The sequence below is a fragment of the Protopterus annectens genome, chromosome 10.part0 (genome assembly GCF_019279795.1).
Source record: "Protopterus annectens isolate FY-2018-M chromosome 10.part0, PAN1.0, whole genome shotgun sequence".
In the NCBI taxonomy this organism is placed as follows: domain Eukaryota; kingdom Metazoa; phylum Chordata; order Ceratodontiformes; family Protopteridae; genus Protopterus; species Protopterus annectens.
This window is the reverse complement of record NC_056744.1, coordinates 54,579,488-54,604,581: the sequence shown is the minus strand read 5'-3', so window position 1 is coordinate 54,604,581 and position 25,094 is coordinate 54,579,488. Positions and strand designations below refer to the sequence as shown.

Below are 25,094 nucleotides of genomic sequence, written 5' to 3'. Positions count from 1 at the left end.
CTAACGCAATACCTCTACATTTTTCTTACATGGCTCCCATATGCACATCATACTCCATCTCCATGATTTACTCCCAGCACTGTCATCATTCCAACCTCTCGATAACCTTCCAAATAGTTTCAGGAATAAGTCTTTGTTCCTTCAAATTGTCCTAAAGTTCCATACTACAGTTTCTTCAGAAATTGAAAAAAAAATTTAAATTGCATACAGAATGATGAAGACAGGAGGAGGCAGTGTGCAAGAAAGCCCAACTGTTACTGGTGGGTCTTGATGCCGAGAAGCCATTTGATAGAGTTTTAGAGATTTTATGAGTAGGGTAATGGCAGTATATATGTTTCCTGACAGAATACTAGAATCAGTTAGGATGAGATATGAAGAGATATAGGCAAGAATTAAGGTTGATAGGGTTCCTCCCTAACAAGCTGTATTTGAACAGAGGAACCAGGCAGGGGTGTGCTCTTTTTCCTTTATTTGTCTTATACTTAGAGCCATTGGCAAAGAAAATAAGGGACTCAAAAATTCAAGGGTATAATTCATATGGCACTCAAAAAAAATGGCCTTATTTAGAGATGATTATGTTTTGTATGTGTTAAAGCCATAAAATGGTATTTCATGTTCTGGAAGATTTTAAGACAGTTTCATTTTTTTCAGGATACAAAATAAAGGAAGATAAAGTAAAGGTTATAGCAGTAACTATGTTCTCACACATTAATTGATTTAGCAATACCTATACTTACAGAGGCATAATAAGATGAAAGTATTTATGTGCTTTAAGTTATAAAGGATTACATTATGGCAGTTAAGGATATGCAGGAAGAGATTAAACAAAATGCAATACAAAATTGAGAAGTTGGAAGCTCTTAATTAAGGATATGGACAGTAAGATGCAAACAATGAAACATTTTTCTTTTCTTTAATATTGTAAACAGGTCAGGCATATTTAGATCAGCCAGTGGAGAAGCTATGAACCATAATTCATAAAGAATTAAAGGAATGTATTTGAGAGAAGGGCAAGATTTAAGTGGGGAAGTTGTTTCTTCCCACAGAACAAGGTGATTTAGGATTACCAGGTGTGAAGTCATACTTCAGAGCTACACAACTAAGGATCACATACATAACACAAGCCGAAGTCTACAAATCAAAGTGGAAAGAAATGATGCTGAAATGGGGAGTGGAGTTCACAAAATAAGAAGATACTACAATTTTGGATGTGGGCTTTTAAAGGCAATGTTAAAAAACAATAAAAAGTAGCAGAACATAATCTGAGAACTAAGACAACATGGGAATGGAGAAAGATTTTACCAAAATGGATGACTGCAATTATAGACACAGAAAGTAAGCAAGCGGGATCTGGACATTACTGGAGAAAATTAGCAAAAGAATTGAGGTAATGGAAGGGAAAAGTCAGAGTGCAATGAGGCCATGCAGACGTTTGGACTTCAAGTTGGAGACCATCTTTTCTACCAGGACCTGCTAGAGCAGTGAAGGTGAACCTATGACACGTGTCTCAAAGGTGACACGCCACAACATTTTGGGTGACAAACCAGTGTTCACCAACACCCGAGTTACCAAAGAAGCTGCTTTTGCATTTGTTGCTTGTGTGAAGTGCACTGAATTATTATGTGCCAGAAGCCAGTTCAACAACACTGCTGCAGAGGTAAGGAAGTTATTAACCTCAAAGACTATTTCGGTATACTTTCTCGATAGTCTACAAAGGGCAGTGCTGACATTTTTTTGTCTTCGTGGTTAAACATCTGCAAAGGCTAAGGAGTCTGCATTTCTGGGAGTGTGCTGTTTTACATTCCTCTCAACTGTCCCTCTTAATCCCTCCCAAAACTGGCAACTTTTTACACTTAATAATGACAATAATTAGATTTATAGACTAATTTTACTTCAGAAAATGTATATTAATTCATGTTCATTTTCTTCTCTCAAATTAATAGTACTAGTAGTTTAAAACTGTCCATGTCTCTTATTTCTAAATTTGTCCCTGATTCTCTTGAGATTTATCCCTGATGTACTGAGAGTTATGCTGTTTTAATTAGTTATTTATTTTTACGGGGGGGGGGGGGTGTCATAGTGGCAAGCAGAGTCAAGTTAGGCATTTTCCAAATTTTTGACACGCTGAATCCAAAAGGTTCACCATCACTGTGCTAAAGTATAGTCATGAAGAATGGGACAGGGGAGTGTTAAACGAGAAACCAGCTCTGGTTGAGTTAATAGTTGAGGCTAGAACAGAAGCTGTAGTTAAAAAGGGATAACTAGTATGGTATATAAAAGAATGCATGGTCACTATAAGAATAAATCAAAAGAGGTTAGAAAAGATTGGAAAATGACAATGGGAAGTCACTATACAAAGAAACAATGGGGGACATTTGTGTGGCTCCAAAGTATGCAACAAAATCTAGAAGGTTTAGGACTTTTGCATGGAAGTGTTTGCACAGGCATTCTATACCCAAAGTAGACTTCAGAGAATTTTTCTACGCATGTACAGAAATTGCTGGAACTTTAATAGGAAAGAGAAGGATATTTGGAGCATTCATTTTTTTTTTCAGGGGTGGGACAAGGTGGTAGAATTTAGAATTTCCTTACAGGCTGCTTTGTAGAAATGCTATGAGACAAAATTGTTTTAACCAAGTCTGCCAAAAAAAAAAAAATTACTCAAAAATGGACATCAAAAACTAAACCAACCACAAAAGAATTTTTGAATGTTGCAAAGAAGAAAAAAGAATTGGAGGTGGAATCTTTAGAAAAGGGAAGGAGAAAACTACATATAAATTGAATCGGTACTTACGTATTATCGCAACCAGATTTTCACGGTCGCGAAATGCGCATACCCCCACAGATCAGAGTGCAGGAAACACTTACCATTGTTAGTGTAATTCCTCAGAAGTGGCTAAAAACTATACATGACTGTTAGGAATGGGAACAATTTAAGAAACCATCTCCCTTGTCTTGCGTGCATTGCTTTGCAGATGCACGCCTGATTAAGAATGGCTGCTAATGTCCTGTTGATTGTGGTCTTATTAGCATCCCCTGAAAATTAAGCAAAGGAGATGTACGGAAGAGCAGCTTCTCTGTTTTCAGTCAGTTCCGTCTTCCCATACCTATTCCTGATTAGCTCAAGCATGCAGTGTTAACCAATGTGACTTCCCAGGGGAAGACCGGTAGTGGTTGTGCTTTGCGGGTTACTTGGAGAAGTATGGCAGGAGTTAGAAAAAGATTCAAACTATGAAAGTCAAATCCCCATAACAACAATTGCAAGTAATACTATCATGTAAGAAATGTAACATTACACTGTTTTGTCTGGTTTACATTTTTGTGATGCAGAAGGGTGATCTACACGATTATGAGTAGGTCGTTAAGCAGACCTGTCAACAGTTTGAATCATTCTCATGACAGCAGCCGTGACAATTGAAGCGTGTGTGTGTACTGCACGGCAAACAGGAAGAAGGCTTGCACAACTGTTACTCTTCCTGAAAGTAAGGCAAACTGATTTCTAATCAGTAAGGATGTCAAACTAACACCTTATGGTGTTTCCCGCAGTTGTTTTCATGCCAGCATGCCAATTTCGCAACCACGAAAATCTGGTTGCGATTATACATAAGTACCATTGAATCTGTGGGAATCATACATATAGAATAATATTCAACCAGAGCAGCAAAATGTTAGGGAAGGCAGGACATGAGCAATCTATGTAATGTTAAATTGAATACTAATTGTTAAGAAAAAAACATATGCATACGATGCATGAAAAGAAAAATCTTTGCAATAGTTTTTCTCTTTTATAATTGAATATGTACTAGTGACTGTGTAAAGTCTGATGTTAATAAAGATAAAAAAGTACTTTGTTTATCAACAGTTAAGACATTTATAAACTGTTCATAAAAATAATCAATATTAACTTTGGGGACTTGAACCACTTTTGCTTTACAGTCCCTAATACTTTCTGCGCTATGCAAAAGGGGAAAAAAAAAGAGAAAAAAAAAAACTTCATCTCTTCATCTCCTTACCATACCAGAAGTCAACATCCTACATTTCTAATTCTCAGCCTGATCAAAGAATATTTGTTTAGTACTTGATATATATCTAGCTCTAAGGAACCATATTAGCTAAGTTAGTGGGCAGTGCACTGGCAAGATTTAAATTTGTATTTGTGGAAAAATCTTTATAGATTCAGCCAGACTGGGTGATCATATACTGCCTAGCCATAGACGGTTTACCAGTTGGACTTGCCATCATGTTAAATGAGAGCCATACTGCCTAACCCAAGAATGAATGTATGGGTAACCAACCAGTAATCAAGGCACAGCTTGAAGAAGACCACGGTGTTACACTGTTTAACAGACAAGAAAATGCTTGTTCCATAGGTAGTGTGGTCTTTAGGTTATGAACATTTCTCTCCAAGAGGTCTTGTTTATCTCTTGTGATGAAGGTTGCTGTCTTTGAAGTGAGTGCTTTTAGGACTAGCAGTACTTCTTAGGTGGAGGAGATCTAATAGGACAGGATCTTTCATAGCCCAGAAGGCAAGGCAGGCACCAATATATGGGCTTCATTTGATATAGAAGAAATACCTTTTGCTATGAGCTGTGCACGGTGAAAGGATTTCCTAACCATCACTGCAATGTAATAGTCAAACATAAGGGAGGTGTCCACCTGAGTATCTAGGTTTCTTTAAGATCAAGTCTCATATATAGTTTTGTCAGAATAAGCCCTACTTAAATACAATATTCTCTTTCCATACACCTAGAAATGCAGCCATGTTAAAGCAGGCCTATCTATATATTTCTCATTTTACATGCAGTTTTAGTAAGTGCAGTTTCAACAGAAAGGAACGTTTCAGTGAATGACCTCAGGTCAAAGCACTGACAATGATGAGATGTGCTAATGAAATGCGAGGAACATTTTGTTGTGTGTCAAAGACCTTGCAGAATATACAAAAATAGAAAGTGCTGAGACAGGCACCTGCGATATCTTATTTAGGTGGCACAATGATTTAAGGTTAAGGAGGCAGGTAAAGTTGGGTAGGATATTTACAACATTTTAGTATTATTAAGAGAGCTACTTTCAAAACAGAAGAGAGCTCAATCCAGTAAATGATGCAATTCACTTCAGAATTCAAACTTACAAAATACAGTTCATTTCAGTCTTCAGAGCTGCAGAAATCTAAGTCTTCAGTCTGCAATCTTCAGCTACAGTTTGACACAGTTCATCAGCAAAATCATTTGAGACAGTTTCAGCAATATAAGGCTTGTTCAGGAGGTCTTGTTGGATTACATAACCGTTCCAGTTATATGACTGACTATATCTATGTTCACTTTGCTGCTACTACTTAATAAACCACCTTTATTGGACCTCCACTGAGTAAAGACTTTTATTCTGAAAGATACAAAAAGATCTGGCACTTGTGCAGTGTAGTTCCTGACATTACAGTTACAGACATATAAATCATATCTTATCAGTGGTGCCAGTATGACTGGAGGCACAATATTAATGGTTAATTTGAATACCAAAATCCTGTAGCAACCTTCAAAAATCAACAGCTGTTCATGAGCAGACAGACTACATGCAATTTAAATAGCAGCAGTGTTCCTTAATGACATCATACAGTTATCAGAAAACTTCAGAATCTCCAGGGAAGAAGAAAGCCTTGCAAAACACCAGTGTGAGACTGAAGTGGCAAATCCTTAAAAGAAAAAGTTTGAAGAAATTGCTAAACAACTGGCCAACGGCTCAATGCCATTTCAACTTCCCTTATGTGAGCATTCATTTTTATTGCAATGCATCTCAGAAAAGTTTAAAGACTTTTATAGCAAAGGCATCAGTAAATGTAAATGTTATAGCTGTAACAGAAAGTAAATGTAAAATAATCTAAAGACTTCTACAGTAAAATCACCAGTAAATGTAGGGTTTAAAATTAAAAAATTGGGCAAAGCAGTCTAAAAAAATGTGTTCCAGAAATGTTCATTCAATTTAAATGCTATCAGTTTAGGAATTTCAAGTATTTTCATACATTAAGAGGTCAAGAACCAGAAAAAGAAGAAGAATCTGTAATAAGTAAGGTAACAGAAAGACTTCCTTATGATGAGCAGAATGAATCAGTGTTTACAAAAGCAACAGTATGCTTCTGGTATCAGTACTGTTTCAGATATTGTTTGTGTCTTTCGGCTTTTCCCGGTTAGGGGTCGCCACAGCAGAACTCCGGTCCGTTAATGATTGGTAGTTGATTTTTACATGCCGAGTTACCAGCCCTGATGCACAACCTTCAACGAAGGTACACCCATTCACGCATGTCTCCACGCAGATGACGCGCTAGCTGAGAATCGAACCGGACAGCGTCTTACTGTGAGGCGACAACGCTACCGCAGCACCACCACCGCGTACTGTTTCAGATATAAATAAGCAAATTGTAACCAATTCCAGTTTACAGTCTTAAGAAATCAGTGTAAATGCTACAGCATATGTAATTCAAAATGCAGAGTTAAGTTGCAGTATTGCAAATGTAGATCAGCCTAATGTAAACATGGCTAGTGTATATGGCATGCAGATATTAGGACAGAACACAGAGCAGACATATTCAGAGTCTCAAGTTAATGTTATTCGTATGATTTCAGATGCAAATAGTGCTCAGAATGTAATACATTCTAGTTTGTTGTTTTCAGAAGACAGTGCAAATTTTGCACTGAGGGGAATCAAGATTGCAGAGACTGACAGCAATCCTGCATGAATAGATAAAGCTGGTACAGTAAATAATACACAGACTCCAGGGCAAAATAAAGGAAAAATGCATACCATAATGTTGTTACAAGTTCTACAGAAAAGGATTTTCAGAATATCTATAAGGGGTATGGCAGTCCAACACCAAATGAGTTGACTTATTTGACATCATTTAAGATAGGGAGAAATGGCAGACCATATATTTCATCGTATACAGGAAAGAAATTACGGAATAATATGCTGACCAATGCAGACACATCACTTTCAGTTACAAACAAACTTCTATAAGAGGACACAAGTATAGTTTTAATGTTGTCGGGATTTGAAGGATCAAAAGTTACAGCAGTGAGCAGTTCTCAGTGTGACAGTACTTACTAGGTATGGACATATTGTCAGAGTTAAATTTAGACTTCAGTAACAAGATTTGTGGCAAGATAAAAATGCTACAGAATGCACAGTAGTGCAAACAGAAGACACTTCTAAAAAATGTGTGCAGTAGATCATGCAAATGATGTACAGGATTTTAAAAATCAGTTACTACAGGAATATGCAGATTTGTGGGCTAAAGATTAAATAGATTCTGGTTTAATTGCCTCAATTGAAGTGCAGGCAGAAAAATTACCATATTTTTAGAAACAGTTCCTTATTCTTAGACAGGCAATAAAAGCCATTCATAAATATATTACAAACAGGAAAAAAGGGGTAGTTTAGTAAAAGAATCAAGTCCATTCAATTCATGTTTATGACCAGTAACAAAAAAAAAGATGACAGCTACATGCTAGTCCTTCCTAGATCTGAGACAAGTAAATAAGTAAACTGTTCTGGTAGCACATATTGTGCATGGTACAACAGAAATGACAATCAAGTTAAATCCAAGGAATAAATGGTTTACAGTTACAAATCTAACACATGAATTTGTTGCTATTATTTTGTTTCAACAGACATTGTCACGGGTGTTAAGACTATTAAATCATGGTAATAAAGTGTTGCAATGCATAAGTGATATTTTAATACAGAAAAAAAACAGAAAAAAAGCATTCAAAAATGTTTAACTGGTTGTAGTATTTAAAATCAATGTTACATTTTAAAAGTGACAGTATAGTCAAAGGTTCAGTTTCCATGCAAGGAAAAAATGCAGTATGAATATTATTTGTCAGTGCAGTCACAGGTTCAGAACTCGTGTAAGGAAAGACTGCAATGCAATTTAATGTAAGAGGAAACTTCACATACTTGTAAAGGACAGATAAGTACAGCTCCAAAATCAGATCAGTTCAATTCTAGTAGTACATGTACATATATGGAAATGGTTCAAGATTTTACACAATTCATGCAAGATTAGTTATAGGATTACCAGTCAGCTCAGCGATCTGAATTAAAGACAGTACTATATACTATAAAACTGTATGGTAAAGATTAGTTGATTATTATCAGTGACAGGTTTTATGCCACAACAGTTCTTACTATTTAAATGGAGATTTCGATTTCGGCTACAAGAAAAATTGTAGACCGTGACTATAAACCCATGCAGCATGCAGAAGTTTTGAAAGAGTTAAATGATGTCAGCTGAAAGAACAGGAACATTTAAGCACTGGGCAGAAATAGCTGCACAGACTGCCACAGAGTGATGAAATTATTTTGTATATTACAGCCTGATGGTCAAAATGTAAAAGTAGTCACAGATGTATTAAAAATTCAACAGTTAAGATCAATTTTATAAAGGTACAGAAATACAAGAAACACTGAAGAATTACTACACTGTCAGATTACTTTAGTTTCATTTGTGTTAATGACAGGGAGAAAAATACCACTGAGTTTTCCATTTGATTCATTAACAAAGTCACAGCCTTTCAAATTTTCTATAGCAACATTATCAGTTTGGTTGCAGACCTACAAGAATTAATTTATTGGAAAGCCTAGGTTTATTTCAGGTAGGAGAAATTTATATATCTAATAGCATTGTTAAAGTCAAAGCAACAAGTAATACTAAAGGCACATAGATCAGCTTATAATTGTTAAAGGATGCAAATGCTATTTTAAGAACTTGATGGTGTTTTTTTTTGTATTTTTACAGATATTACACTAGAAGGACAAACTGTTTTTTTTTTTTGTTTTTGTTTTAATTAGGAAAATTGAATTACAGTCATATGTTTATTAAAGGTTCACAATACTCTGCTCACAGCCTTTTCATAAGAATGAGGTGAGATCTGGAGGCCAAATCATTGCAATACAGACTGAAAATGGTCAATAAAGAACATTAGGGTAGATTTTCCATTATCTCAGCAGGGACTGGGACAATGCAGAATAAGGCTTAAACATGGCAAGAGATGAGGTGCACAAGTCATGTATTAAGACTACTAGATTATTGATAAAAAAGCTAAAAGTGAAGACCATAAGAATATGTTTATCAGTTATTGTTTCTTTCAATATAGATAAAATGTATTCAATTGCATAAATTATTCATTACATGAACACTATACTAAGGGAATGCAAGTATATTTGTTTCAGTTACTCAGAGTAAATTATTCTTTAGAGTTAGGAGATATATATATATATATATATATATATATAAAATACAGTTGCAGATGTGCATTTATGCAAATTCATTTTAGAGTTAAAGCAAGTACAGTTCAGATACAAATGCAGATGTGTACTCATGCAGATTAATCAAGTCACAACATGAAGGATTTCAAGCTGAATTTCAATTTCAGGTTATGCTTTCAAAACATTGCATGGCAAAAAGAATAGTACTAAATTTCAGTTTATGCTTTCATGGTACTGCAGTCACCAATATAGCAGGAGGGGAGGAGTATGCTAACCCTAAAGAGGCCAGTGCCACAAATACTGACTATGTTAACTCAATGCCAGTCATGTTGCTATCAAGTAAAACTGCAAGGGAGTGCCAAAACTGAAAAACTAATAACAGCATCAGAAATACCAGCATTAATTAAACCAGGAATAGGAATGCTGACCTTGCTAAGAAGGATAAAGGGTATGGTACCAGTGGAATCCAAGCACCGAACATTTGGAAAGCTGACTCCCAAATGACAGGTAGCAAAACAATAGAAACATTGGCAATAGAACTGGCACAATACAAACTCATGGCAGAACTAGTGATAGTACTATCAATGCTAGAGAAAAATATCAGCCAGAAAAAGAAGTTCCCTTATCCCAACACCCCACACCCAAACCCCAAACTACAGAGGCAAAAGCTGAAGGTATGAAATATGCATGATGATTATGATAATGATGATGATGCCGCCAAAGACCAAAAAACAGGGGAATGCCTTGTACGAATCTGAGTGACAGAGTGAAGGGAGGAAAAAAACTAGAAGTCTGAACAGATGGAGGAGGAGAGACAGTAACTGTGACAGTGGGGAGCTTAAGTGTGTTCACCAACAGATCCATCCATATCCTTTAATACTAATCCAGTGTGAGAAAATCCAGAAGAAGACAATGAATCTTTTCCAATGATGGAGGGATCAACTAAGCAATCCTGAGCAGCTGCTTCAGAGGAACATTCCGATTTTTTTTTTTTTTTTTTTGAGTACACACAGAGATTTTTTGAAAATTTTGTTTGGAGAGTTTATTAGAAAAGTAGAAAGCTTTTGAACAGAAGGAAACTCTCCAAGGCCTTCTTGTGCCTCTGTCTGTTGCATCACTAAATCACAGGCACATGATACAATGACTACCATTAGGTGAAGATCCTAAACAAAACAACACTTAATGCACCCACCACAACACGTGGGATGGCCTGATTGTTGGCACATTTAAAACACACAGAAGCTAACATCAAGAGTGGTACAAACTGTAGGCCTAGATTCAAGACCAAGGAAAACAAAAAACACATTTCCACTAAAAGAAAGGAGACATAACAGTAATTCATGACACCAGACAGTAAGGGCGATAAACAGAAAAATATCACAGGTAAGGATTCTCCCCAAAAAATTGTCTTGCAAAACAAAAATAGTAGCCTGGTGCTGTTAATATATATATATATATATATATATATATATATATATATATATATATATATATAATATAAATATTTTTTTTACTGGTCTGTACTGCACTCTGGCATCAAAATGGTACATGTGGATCATAACTCAACCCCACTTAATAAAGTTAAACAAATAAATTTGTTGAGCAGTCCTACCCCCCCCCCCCCACACTGGTTACTGGAGATAGACCTCTTCTTATCAGATCATTAGCTTTACACAGCAGCAGCAGCATGCTGCTCCCACAACCATAACAGAAGACAAACTACTGGTTTGAGAATAAATACATTTCATGCAGTCATGTGAATCTGACAGAAGGGGGTCTCCCAAGAAACAGACAACATTTTACCAGGAACTCACAAAAAATAGTCAAAGCTAAACGTTTTATGCAGAAGGTAATACCCATACCTCTCGACTGTCCAAATTTCTGCTTCATATTTTTGGTCTGTTCCCCATAAAATTTGTGGTTTACTGGCAAATCACTGGGATGATCTGAGGGTTGAAGTCCGGAAACGATGACATACATTTGAGTTTCACAATTCATATCCTTCAGAAAATGTATGTTAACACACACCTTGTTACTCTAGCAAAGCTCAACATTTAAAATGTGTCCTTATTTTTGGGCCTTTGCTCCCCCCATTTTGTCAGGTTTCATCCAGATTTCTTGCACTAAGAGGCTTAAAGGTATGGTAATAGCTACTATGTCCCCACACCCTCTTGTAGCCCTACAACCCTGTTACTTAACAATAACCTTCAGTGTCAACATTGTTTAAAGAAACAGCAAATGCTTGCACATACCTCTTTTCAACAACAAATTTTGAGAAAAGCACCGTTTTGAAACACATCATTTAATCTGACCAATAAAAACACAACTTACTTGAGACTTTTCAAAAAATAATTACCAAAAAGAATAAATTTACTTTTCAATGTCAGTGGAGTAAAAATAAAATGTTTTACTCACCCCATCAGATCCTCCAAGTGAAAGCCCTCTTTCTGCTAGTCTGTAAAGTCACAAGGGAATACATTACCCACAAATATTCATGTACTTCTTCTACTGATTCTGTAAATAGCAACCTGATGTACAGAAGCAGAAGGGCCTAGCAGGGCTACCCACTAACAACATATAAACAAGCTATAATGTTCAGTACAGTCCTATTTCTTACAACTCAGTTATTACATGAGCAAGCTATTTTCTGACATTTTTCGTTGCAATACTTTGATAAATTTAGGTAGCCTAAATATTTTATCATGTCTCTAAGTACATACTTCTTGTTCCAAACAGGTTTTGGCATCCAGTGTTATCTGTAGTGCTTTCTTCTTGTTACAAACAGTATTGCATTGTTTAACATTACAACTGTATATATAAGCCATGTTCTGTATGAATGGTTTACTGGATAGTAATAGCCTGTAGACGGATTGCTTAGTACTTTTCATGAGCCTAAAAAAATGCAAGCAACCCAAAGACCATACAACTTGTGCAAAAATAAATACCAAAAGATCTGAAAAAGAGAGTTATGGGATTCAAAAGTAAATACAAAGAGCTTTATTTCAGCACTGTTTCAGAGTTTGGACGTACAGGGACACCAAAATGTTTATGCTAGTCAGTGCTCACTGTGATATTCTCAAAGCTGTTACAACCAAATGTTAGATATACACAGAGAAAACTAAAATTTTAAATTATTTATTACAGCTATCAATAACGTGTAGTTCAGATTACTCTCTGGATAAACAGTTCATCTACTACCTTCTTGCAAATGCCATCCACAACCATTTAATGCTGCTCTCACTCAATGATCATCCTGAAAACAGGAAGGGCAAGAAGAAAGGTATACATGCTTTCTTAATGAGCCTGTGGCTCTGTGTCTGCATTACACAACAGTAGTCACATTTTTTGGCAACAAAATGGCTTTGAATTCCTTAGCATAATAATGTCAGCTACATAACAGCATTCAAGCAAAGCACCCTAGGTCCAAATGGGACCTTATACATTTAGCAGGTAAGACTGGGTGCCAGTAACATGAGAATAATCAGTAAACATCAAGAAGGATGAACTCAATAACTCTTGATACAAATAAATCCACATTTATCAAAACTAATATCACTGTCCATAATTCCAATCAAAGCAAGCCTATAAAAGTGTAAAGGATTCAGAACATCTCATTTAAGCTGGACAGTAGACCTAATACACTGACTTATATGAAACATGCAAAGCACAGTCCTGGCATTACACCAGTTTAGGAAACACGGTTAAAACCAAATACAGAGTTTTCATTTATTACAGTCCAGAGGTATACCTTATTCACCAAATAAAGACCAGGCACTGGAGTGGGAGGAGAAACAGTACTTCTCATAAAAACACAGGGCCGGATTCACGAAGGCTTGCACGGAGTCTAAGAGTAGTGTAAGACTCCATGCAGCCTTCACGATCCAGGAACAGCCCAAAGTTCGTGTAAGAGACAACTAAAACGGCTCTTACACGGAGTGGGCGTGGATAAGCTAATCACCTCACTTGCAGCCGAATAACATGCAAATGAGGATGATTAGCGATCCAGGAAGCCCAGAACAGCCCGTGTAAGAGCAGTTTTAGCTGCAGAAATGTACTTAGTTGACAACTGAGTACGTTTCTGCAAAAACTGCAATGGAGCCATGTCAGCTCCAAATAAAGGGTGCATATGTGTCAGGCAGCATGCCAATGGCCAAATATGTGGCCATTGGCAAAGTAACCTGAAGCATGAGAAAGTCAAGAAATGGAAGGTGTACACTGTTGCCTACACCAAAGTTTCTTGCTGAATGTGTATGTGCACGTGTGCGCGCCATGAAGCGCGAGTAAGGCAGTGTGCGCGCGTGTAAGGCAGACTGAGCATGTGGGAGCGTGTTGGGAGATGTTTAACACTGTTTGCGCGGGTGTGCACGCGTTTTAATCTGAATAAGCAGATTCTGAACCGTGTAAGTATGTGTGCGCGCGTGTAAGCCAATGTGAGCGTGTTTCTGCTGGTTTACACACGGCTCCACCCTGAGGAAACAGAAAGGAAAAAGGAAGCAACAGATTTAGTAGGAAGCTAGCAGGGAATACTGCTGGAGCTAGCAGGTGAAAACAATTAGATGCAGGCAATTACACAGGCAGAATAGTATCCCAGCCCAGCACTTAAAACTCTGCAAACAGCAGTGCAGGATGTTTCTTCTCAAGAGACACTGCAAGACAGGAGTTAAGTTATCAGAAGTGAAAACTGAAAAAGCTGAACTCAGAGCAGAAATGTTAGGGGCTGCCATAGCTGTCATAATGAGACATAGGCGACTTGCTGAGGGTGGTGACAATGCAGATGGTGCCAGACAACCCACAGTGAGGAGACGAAGAAGAGTGTACAGGCCCAGGGTCACCTACCACGGGTTACATGAGCTGGAGATAGTAGAGCGCTATAGAGTGGACAGAGACCTCCTGCAGCAAATAGTGGAGCTGTGTAGGCCACGCCTCACACACAGAACCAACAGAGGGGAACCCATCCCAGTGGAAACCAAGGTATGTGTTGGCCTAAGAATACTAGCAACAGGTACCTTCCAGAGACCAACTGGTGATATGATGGGGATATCACAGGCATCAGCCTCCAGGGTACTGCACCAGTTCCTGGATGCCATGTCAGCACATGTCGGTGATCATGTATATTTCCCCAATGCCCGTGAGGTATTGGCCAGCAAAATGCGTCTCTTCCAGCAAATAGCGGAATACCCTGAGGTAGTGGGTGCAATAGACTGCACGCACATACGCATCAAAGCACCAGCCGGTGAGCGGGTAGGGCATACATCAACCGCAAGGGCTTCCTCCATCAACTGCCAGGTCGTGTGTGATGCCCAGGGCATAATAATGAATGTGTGTGCTGGCTGTCCTGGGAGCTACCATGATTCCCACATCTGGCATTTGACGCAGCTGTACCAGACATTTGCCAATGGGGACATCCCGCATGGACACCTAGTGGGGGATGCAGGTTATGCACTGGAGCCGTGGCTGATGACACCCATTAGAAACGCACACACACCTGAACAGGAACGCCATAATGAGGCACACGCACAAACACGTAATGTAATAGAGCGTGTGTTTGGGCTGCTCAAGTCACGGTTCCAGTGTCTGGACACATCTGGTGGAGCCTTGCAGTACACACCAACTACATGTACCCAAATTGTCATGGTATGTGCTATGCTACATAATATGATCTTGCGAAAACAGCTGCAGCAGGACCAGCATAGGGCCGGGCCAAACAGCGCCCCACCATTGCCAAGGGCATCACAGGCAGAGCGTGACTCGGAGGAGGAACAACCTGAGCCTGCCCCAGTAGGCAGAAGGAGGCGTGCCCAGTATGCCCTGGCCTTGGCAAAGAGGCAACGCATAGCACATACACTGGCTCAGTAGGAACCCTGGGAATGATACCCTCTCTGACTCACTCATATAGTAACAGGGATGCCTAACATGACACAACCTGCTCTCAAACATGTACAGGAAAGTGTAATATGCGCATCCGACAGAGGCAGCCCTGCAGCACCACCTGAGGCATGAATGCTATGTGTTAAGTAATGTAACACCATGTACTATATGCACACCTGAGGACACTGACTAACATCCTACCCTCACCAAGCATCATGCCACAACATGACAATGAGATGATCAAGTGCAATAATTGACTGAAGTATCGCAGTTAGTCAAAGGGGATCTAATGTGTGCCAGTCTGGGATGACATGCTGAGCATGACATGATGCACCACCTGCTAGGACTGGCGTGCACCTATCAGTGCAGGCTGTATGGATACTGGCAAAGGCTGCTGTTACCCACAGTGTGCCCTGAATAGGTAAGGCTCAAAACACAAACCTAACTCCATAGGTATCAGAAGGGATAAGAATAAGATAAGGGATAAGTCGAAACAGCAAGATGCATGCAGTCTAAACTCACCCAGTATGGAGAATGTTGATATCTGCACTGTAACAGAAAACTGAGTCAAGGCTCACAACAGCACCCTAACACTACCAGGTTACACCTCATACTGTGCTATACAGCCTCAAAACAGGGAACAAGCTACAAAAGGAGGGTGACTAGCAAGAATTGTCAAGGATAACCACCCCCCCATGTTGGTACCACAACAAAAAGCAGCATGGACTAGCCATGGTCAAGTATCAGTGGCTAAAACTGCCCCCCAGTCTATAGCCTGCTACAGACTACTGTCCCAACACCAGGAACTGCACCTGGCCTATGCTGGAATACATGAATATATCATGTCCTCCAAACCACATTATATTGGGTGACTGAAAATACCCAAACATAGACTGGGAGCATTATACTAGCTCCAACAGCGTAGGACAAAAGTTCATAGAATCCATAAACCAAAAGGCCCAGGAGCAACGTACCACTCCCACAAGAGGGGTAAGCATACTGGATGTGATAATCAGCAACATGGGTACTGGATGGCAAGATGAGAAGTGTATTGCTCACTGGTAAAACTAGACCATAGAGTAATCACACTGGATATACAAATCCTGACCACAGTCCCTGGCCAGAAAACCACAGTGGAAAACATGTGTTAAGCAATATTTGCACTCCTCCAAACTGATGTGGAATCCATTAAAGGTCCTGTGCAGGTGCAAAATACGGGCCACACCTCAGAACCTGTAATACAGCCATTCCATGAACACTGCCAGGAATGCTTGGATTATGCAATCCTAAATTAAAACAAGACACAATGCCATACACGCAGGAATCTGGCATGGTGGACACCAGCCATAACCAAACCATGCAAGAGAATGAGGAAGCTACTACATGATAGAGCAAACATAAACAATGAAGTAATCACTGATCAGTAGTATGGCAATGCAATCTGTCCACACATACAATCCATTAAGGCCAGCCACAACAATTTGAATCTGTGAATCCTGAGGCAATGTTACACCTGCCCCAAGTACACAGACAACCCCCAACTCCACCCAAGAAATACAAATATATGTGAGAGATGCAACCATCTATCCAAACTGGAGGCTGAGCTCCCTTAACTCAGTACTCCCAAAACTAGTCAGGAGGAGAAGGTAACCACACACACCACAAACACAGTCCCACATAGACCTATCACAACTGCAAACCAAACACATAAACACAGAAAAACATTCCCGGAGGCACAAATTGCAAACACAGCACACCAACAGAGGCCTCTAAAGCGACACCCAATCAAACAACCTCCAAACATAGCACATGCAACACATAGTACACAAAGCTGGTGTGCCAAACAGTCACAGGCCAGAAGGAGAAACAACATGCCTGATACAGTTGTAATAGGTGACTCCATAGTCAGACACACTGCTGTCCCGCACACCAGACTGAACAAGGGAAAGGGTACAGTAAGCTGCCTGTAGGCTGCCACAATACGCCACATAACAGAAGTATGCTGGTCACTCCAAAGCAAGTAGAAATATGATGCAGTCATAGTCCATGCTGGCGTGAATGACCTGAGATGTACCTCCCTAGACTACATGAAAAGAGACATAGATGAGCTCTCTGATTATGTAGTCCAGGCCGGTATGACACTGACCGTTTGCAGCATCCTACCCTTACCAAGAATAATGCCACAGTACAAACACGGAATGATCAGTCATAGCAAGTGGCACACTTACTGGTGTCATTCCAAGGGGATCAATGTCTGTCTGCTTGGGATGTCATGCTTGACAAGCCACGCAGCTGTTCTTGGGATGGCTTGCACCTGTTACCCCTGGGCGTCTGGATATTGGATAAGGCCTTTGCCACCTCCATAGAGCCTTTTGTAGGCAAGGCTGAAAAGACTGAGCCACCACCCTAGAAAACATAAGTGGAAAGAAACATAAGGGTAATGCTGACCAATGCCAGATGTGTAAACCCCAATATGCATGCTCCCAAGGCCATCCCCAGTATGGAGAACATCGATGTCTGTGCAGTGACAGAAACCTGCTGCAAGCTTCCTGACAGCACACCAGCACTACCAGGTTATACCACATATCATGTGTCATGGCCCCAAAACCTGGAACAAAACATAAAAGGAGGGTGAGTATCCATATTCAGCACAGACACCCATACGTCCAGGTAACTGACAATGAACAAGGCATTGGAGTCCACCCATGTGCAACTAACTGTAGGCAAGACTGCTGTACAGTCTGTAGCATGCTACAGACCACACTCTCACACACAGGAACCCTACCCAGCCGTCCTGAAGACACTGGACAGTATGAATGTCCCACCAAATACCAAACAAGGTACCACAAATTACCACATAGGTGGTAAACCATTATGTATGGAAGGAGTAACCAGGGACCTAGGGACACAAGTGGACAGTAACCTGTTATGTGACACCCACATTGCCAATGTGGCTAGGAAGACTGTCTACATTTGAAACCGTATCAGGAAAGGATTCACATCTATGTCAACAGAGGTCATTGTGCCCCTATACTGTTCTCTTATCACACCCATAATCTAGTACAATGCCTCATATGGGATGTACCTTACCTGACACCTGCAGCAGTTAGAAAGACCTCAAAGGTACCTCACCAAGAGGATAAAGGGTCTCAAATATATGTCATATGCTGCCTGGCTATAGACACCCCAGCTGAATGCAGTCACATACTGCCTACACAGAGGCATTGCATGCCTGTTGTAGAAGGCCATGCCCAACACAGGAGTAATGGACATGCTCCACCCCAGAAAACTCAAAGCCATCGGAGCTGTGAGAGTGAGAGATGTCAACCTCAACAAATAATGAAATAGGATGTGCTGGTGGGACAGATACATAATCCAGAGGCTCCCCACACCCTGGACCAGAATCCCACTCCATGTTAGGCAGAGCCCCTCACTGACACTCTTCAACAGGAATCTTGCCAAGTGGATGGATGAGTGTAGAGTTACACTGGGGGTCTTCACTGTGTCATGTCCAGACAGAGGCACAGCAAAGCAAATCATAAATGGCCATAATATTCACATAGCAAGGGGTGGCAAAAGCCACACACACTCTGGCTAGGCTAACAAATGCCCTAGGGTGGATAGCCTAGTATGAACCTATGAACCTATGAAGATACAAATTGTACAGGACACTAAGGATAATCCCAAGGCTTTCACAACTGATGGTAGGAACCATGTTGGGAATTCACAGATATGCTCTGAATCACACAAATATCACAAACACACACACATATTGCCAACATACATCCTGACAGGTGCAGTGCAAACTACCCCCCCCACCCCCGAATGCAGAATATCTATCCCAGCAGACTGCTGACCCCCTGACATTGCAGATGCTGAGGTAACAGCCAACATCTACAAAACAAAACACACAGCAGCAATGGTATGAGATGGTGTCCTGGGCTTAGTGCAACATGGACTCCAAGATGAATGGAATGCCAAACCACACTACTGCTCAATGTCAGCCTTACCACAGAATATGTACCCAAAGAGCAGTGTACAACAACAGTGGTCCTTCTCAACAAAGGTGTTGCCTGAATGGATACTGAAAACTACTACCCCAGAATCCCGAGAAGCTCGGTCTGCACAGCTATGGAAAGGATCAGCATGTACCACAGACGTAAAGATATTGGGGACCTACTGACACCGGACCCTACCCAGTGTGGCTTTCTTAAGTGCAGATCCTGCCCCTAAACATGTTTGACTCAATTGAAACAGTCATTAAGGTTACTGATGAGGGCAATGTGGTCCACACAGCGTAGCTGGACCTTGCAAAGGCTTCTATACAATACCCTATGTGTTCATTATAGATAAGCTCACCAGCTTAAATATAAACCCCTGTGTCAGTAGAGGGGTTGCAAACCAGACCAAGGACAGAACAGACATGGTCAGACATGCTGCAGACATGTCAGACTGCAAACCAGATATAATTGGCATCCCACAAGGCTTGGTCCTGGGATCTCCCTCGTCTGGGATATATGTCCCATAGGTACAGGCAAACATGGAAGGACTGTGTCCGAACATGTTTGCAGAGGACTACAAACTGCTCACCACATATGATCCACCAGCTGACACAAGCATCCCACAAAAGGGCCACATAGAAACAGACAACTGGTGCCATAGCCATGTCAGCAACTAATTGCAGAAAAGTGTATAGTCAACCCCCGTGGATATACAGTAAGTGCCCACCAATTACCACATAGGTGTTAACCCATTATGTAGTTAACATGTAATGAGAGACCTGGGGACACAAGGTGATAGATATCCTGCATTGGACAAACATGTGCTGTAGTGTTTACAGAAACATACCATATACCCACCTAATCATGAAGGTTGTCAGATCTAGATAAGGGAGGTCATTGTGGCTCTGCAGTCATCCTTCATCAGCGGTACAATTGACTACAATAGCCCCTGTGGGATGTACCTCAGCAGACACCTCCATCAACCGTAAAGTCCCCAACAGTACCTCACCAGGAGTATCAAAGAGCTTGCACAGATGCCATGTGTTGCCTGTGTTGCTGGTATCAATAAACATGCTGCACCTTGTACAATCTGAATGGCAGTGAGCTATGCACATGAGAGACCTGAACCCCAGCACTGACTTACATAGGACAAGCTGTACTGCATGATCCATGACACAGAAGCCACCCCCACCCATGAGTGAACCCCCAGTACAGGCTACCCATAGAGTCACTTATCAATCTTCCTCAATAGGAATCTTGATGAGTGAATGGGAGATGGTAGCTTTATCCTGGGTATCACTGTCATGTCACAGGTAGACAGAGGCACAGTATACTAACCATGACATATGTCATGGCAAACTCCACTTACAATGTGTGTTGAAGGACAAACACACTCTCCAACTAGCATTAGACATGGACTAGGGCACATCGCTAGTGTTTGCAAATGTACACTTATGTTGTGGAATACACTACCAATGTTGGACAAGCCTGGTTTAAGTAGTTCATATCTGAACAGAATGCAACATGGTCAGATGTACACAACTGGCCCCTAACCAGGCTGTTGTGCTCACTATCGAAATGTAAAGCCGTGCTAGCACTAAAGCCCAGGATACTGTCCACCACAGTCAAAGTACTACCAGTACACTATACAGTACTACAGTGTTAGGTCAGTGTGAAAGGATGTCGACAACTGTATGCAAAGTATCCCATGCAAACACTGCAGGCACAGTATAATCCTGTTGTGTTCACACACAAAGCAGTTGTACAGTAACTACACAACATGACACACAACACACAACCATAAACGGGTGATATTTGTTGAAGTTCACACTCATCCACAAATGTGGTGGGCTGCAGAGTCCAACATATGGAATGCTCACACTGGGCATGCTCACACACTTTGATAAATGAGACATATGTCAGACAACATGCCATGGGAAGGCTGAACTGGGCATGCTCACACACTTAGGCCAAATCTCAGTTTAGCAGTTGGACACACATATCTGGTATTTGTACGTGTTATTCCAGGAACCAACCACATTACAGCAGTCTGCGCAGTGCACACAGTTAAATGACTACAGAGACATACGTGATATAGTGGATCCCTCCCATATGCAAACATCTTCCACAGATGCACAAGTTGTTCATACAAACAGGGAATGCTATGGCAATAAAGATGTGCAAACAGTCTATCAGCAACAAATAATGTGCATTTGACAATTAAACATATGGGTGTAGAGGTCAACACTAGGCTGTTTGCCCTAGGGAATGACACCTTAGCCAGAGTGTGCATGGTGTCTGCCTCCCCACAGGATGCACATTCCCCTTTCTAAACATCGATGATGTCAGCACCCTGTAAGTACAGCAGGAGAAAAGAAACTTTGCAGTAATGCGAATAGCGCGCTCTGCTAATGCGTCCTTCACAAGTGTCATAACATAGTTAGGTAGGGGTTTGAATCCTGCAAATGCTCAGTGTGTGTGTGTGTGTGTGTGTGTGTGTGTGTGTGTGTGTGTATGTGTGAGTGAGTGAGTGGGGTTGGTGTGTGTGTACGTCTGTGGGAGAGAAATGTCCCTTTTGGCAACTAGGAAAACACACTACAGGATGCACATTCCCCTTTCTAAACACCGATGATGTCAGCACCCTATAAGTATAGCAGGAGAAGGGAAACCTCCCAGTAATGCGAAGAGCGCGCTCTGCTAATGCGTCCGTCACAAGTGTCATAACATAGGTAGGGGTTTGAATCCTGCAAATGCTCAGTGTGTGTGTGAGTGGGGTTGGTGTGTGTGTAAGTCTGTGGGAGAGAAATGTCCCTTTTGGCAACTGGGAAAACACACTACAGGATGCACATTCCCCTTTCTAAACACCGATGATGTCAGCACTCTATAAGTACAGCAGGAGAAGCGAAACCTCCCAGTAATGCGAATAGCGCGCTCTGCTAATGCGTCCGTCTCAAGTGTCATAACATAGTTAGGTAGGGGTTTGAATCCTGCAAATGGCAAGTGTGTGTGTTTGGCTGAGGGGGGTTAGTGTGTGTGCAATTGTGTGTGAGGGAAATGTCCCTTTTGGCAACTAGGTGAACAGACTACAGGATGCACATTTCCCTTTCTAAACACTGATGATGTCAGCACCCTATAAGTACAGCAAGAGAAGGAAACCTCCCAGTAATGCGAATAGCACACTCTGCTAATGTGTCCGTCTCGAGTGTCATAACATAGTCAGATAGGGGTTTGAATCCTGCAAATGGCAAGTGTGTGTTTTTGGCTGAGGGGGGTTAGTGTGTGTGAGGACAATGTCCCTTTTGGCAACTAGGTGAACAGACTACAGGATGCACATTTCCCTTTCTAAACACTGATGATGTCAGCACCCTATAAGTACAGCAAGAGAAGGGAAACCTCCCAGTAATGCGAACAGCGCGCTCTGCTAATGCGTCCGTCTCAAGTGTCATAATATAGTTAGGTAGGGGTTTGAATCCTGCAAATGGCAAGTGTGTGTGTTTGGCTGAGGGGGGTTAGTGTGTGTGAGGAAATGTCCTTTGGCAACTAGGAGAACAGACTACAGGATGCACATTTCCCTTTCTAAACACTGATGATGTCAGCACCCTATAAGTACAGCAAGAGAAGGGAAACCTCCCAGTAATGCGAATAGCACACTCTGCTAATGTGTCCGTCACGAGTGTCATAACATAGTCAGATAGGGGTTTGAATCCTGCAAATGGCAAGTGTGTGTTTTTGGCTGAGGGGGGTTAGTGTGTGAGGACAATGTCCCTTTTGGCAACTAGGTGAACAGACTACAGGATGCATATTCCCCTTTCTAAACACTGTTCAGCTGAAGGCCATGGCTCTGGCACAAGTTGTCTGTTTCTATGATGCCCCTTTGGAAGATGCTTGTGTCGGCTGGAGAGTCGATTATGGTGGCCAGTTCGCAGTCATCTGCATATTTGGTCAGCCACAGTCCGTCCGTGTTGGCCTGTACCTCCAATAAATATATACCAAACAAGAGAGGTCCCAGGACTGAGCCTTGTGGGACACAACTCGTAACTGGTTTGGAGTCTGGCATGGCTCCAGCAATTCTAACCATGTGGGTTCTGTCCTTGAGCCACTGTGCAATCCATCTAGTGACATAGGGGCTTATATTTAAGCTGGTGAGCTTCTCTAGAATGCCCAAGTGGGGTATTGTTGTGAAGGCTTTGCGAGGTCCAGGTAGGCTGTGTGAACCACCTTCCCTCGTCAATGGCCTTGGTGACTGTTTCAAAGAAATCAACCAGGTTAAACCTGGTAGTGCTGGTGTGCTCTCAGTAGCCCTGAACCAGGCATCTGTTACTGCACAGATATCGATGTTCTCCATGCCAAGGAGTGTTTTGGGTGCATGCATCTGGAGGTTTAGACTTCTGGCATTGGGTAGCATTACTCTTAGTTTCTTATCCCTTGTGATACCTATGAAGGTGGGTTTGTCATTTGAGCCTTGCCTAACATAGGCACTATGGGGGTAGCAAGAGCCTTTGCCAATATCTGAAAGCCCAGGGGTGACAGGTGCAGGCCGTCCCTAGCGAAGCAGGTAGTTCAACAGAAGATGAATATGTGAAGGTGTAGTGCCTGTGATTAGTTAGCAGTACCATATATGACTGCTCACGTGGACACATGCCAGGTAAGTCATATGCACTGTGCCACAGGCAATGTACATGTGAACAAGACAAACAGTGACATCCTGTCAAGTGGGACATGGACATACATATAGTAAGCTATGCAGATGGCACTAGGAGTCCACAGAAGCTCTATAACTATGCATTGCAGGTGTGATCAGTATTCCAGGGTAATTGCAAGCAAACATGCATGCAAACAAAGCTACAGTAAACAGGGCTGCATGTAGTCCATTGTACAACAAACAAGCTGTCCCAGTTCCAGTAGGTAACATTGCAAATATGCAGGCACTATGCACATGTACATGGAAATAGACGGGTCAGATGGCTAGGGTCCAGTCTCAGTGCACACAAGTGTACAGACCATGTATTGTCAGGATGTACAATAACTGGATGGAAACCCATGTGCTCATACCTGCAGTAATACACATGTCAAATAACAGACACTGAGCCTTCACTCAGTGGTTCCATACTTAGTAGGATGTATGCTACCTGGCCTGCCACCACAGTATCCCTGACATATATGGGGACTCTCCCTCCTGTGACAGTTAGTTTTGTGTGTTGGGGCTGTCTAGCATGGTATGAGATGTGAGCATGCAGTGCTAGGGTGCTCCTGTGTGTCCTGTACCAGTCGTGTAGAACTGCACACATCAACATCCTCAAACATCTGCATTGCAGAGTCTAGTGTGGGCAACATGCCACTTGCAATTTACATGTCCATCATTGCGTATTACTACATTCATTACCTTATCCCCTGTGCTACCTATGTATGTAGCCTTCTGTTGACATAATTACCACCAGTATGCCAACATGTGCAGATGATACACTATGGTACTTACCATGGGTGTAGACAACAGGACATGACAATCACACACTTACTGCATCAGGCATGCTGTGATATACCCACAATTAATTCAGCACACAGTACTGTTAACAACATGATACTATTACTACACATCTATCTGGTCACCGTGTGCATCAGCAACATGTTAACCTGTACCTGCACAGTTGTTACAGATTGCAGGAGGTGGCACAGTTTCATCATATGCACAGGGTGTGAACTTGGTATGCCTGAGTCAGCCACCGATACCACCAATTGACATGTATGTGTATGTGTGTTGGTGAGGGACAGCAGTAGAAGGTGGGGCAATGTTGATGCAGTGTGTGCGTGTATGCGGTAGCCCTAGGTGTTGTCAATTCGCATGTGTGTATGGATGCACACAGTTCCACCTCATGGCTGCCATATACTGGTGTTTGTGGACAGCCACAGACTGTACCTGCCAGGTCATACAGATCAGTGTCTCTCGCCATGGACACGGTACCTGTGCCT

The 25,094-nt window shown here is 41.3% G+C and overlaps 1 protein-coding gene across 2 annotated transcripts in view; it reads right to left on the bottom strand.

The window, feature by feature from the left end:
* OGFOD3 (2-oxoglutarate and iron dependent oxygenase domain containing 3) overlaps window positions 1–25,094 on the bottom strand; it is a 964,739-nt gene that overhangs the window by 460,525 nt on the left and 479,120 nt on the right. For both annotated transcript variants that reach the window (XM_044085017.1, XM_044085018.1), the window contains one exon: window positions 11,674–11,713. In XM_044085017.1, the coding sequence (XP_043940952.1) occupies window positions 11,674–11,713 (40 nt within the window). The remainder of the gene's footprint in view (window positions 1–11,673; window positions 11,714–25,094) is intronic.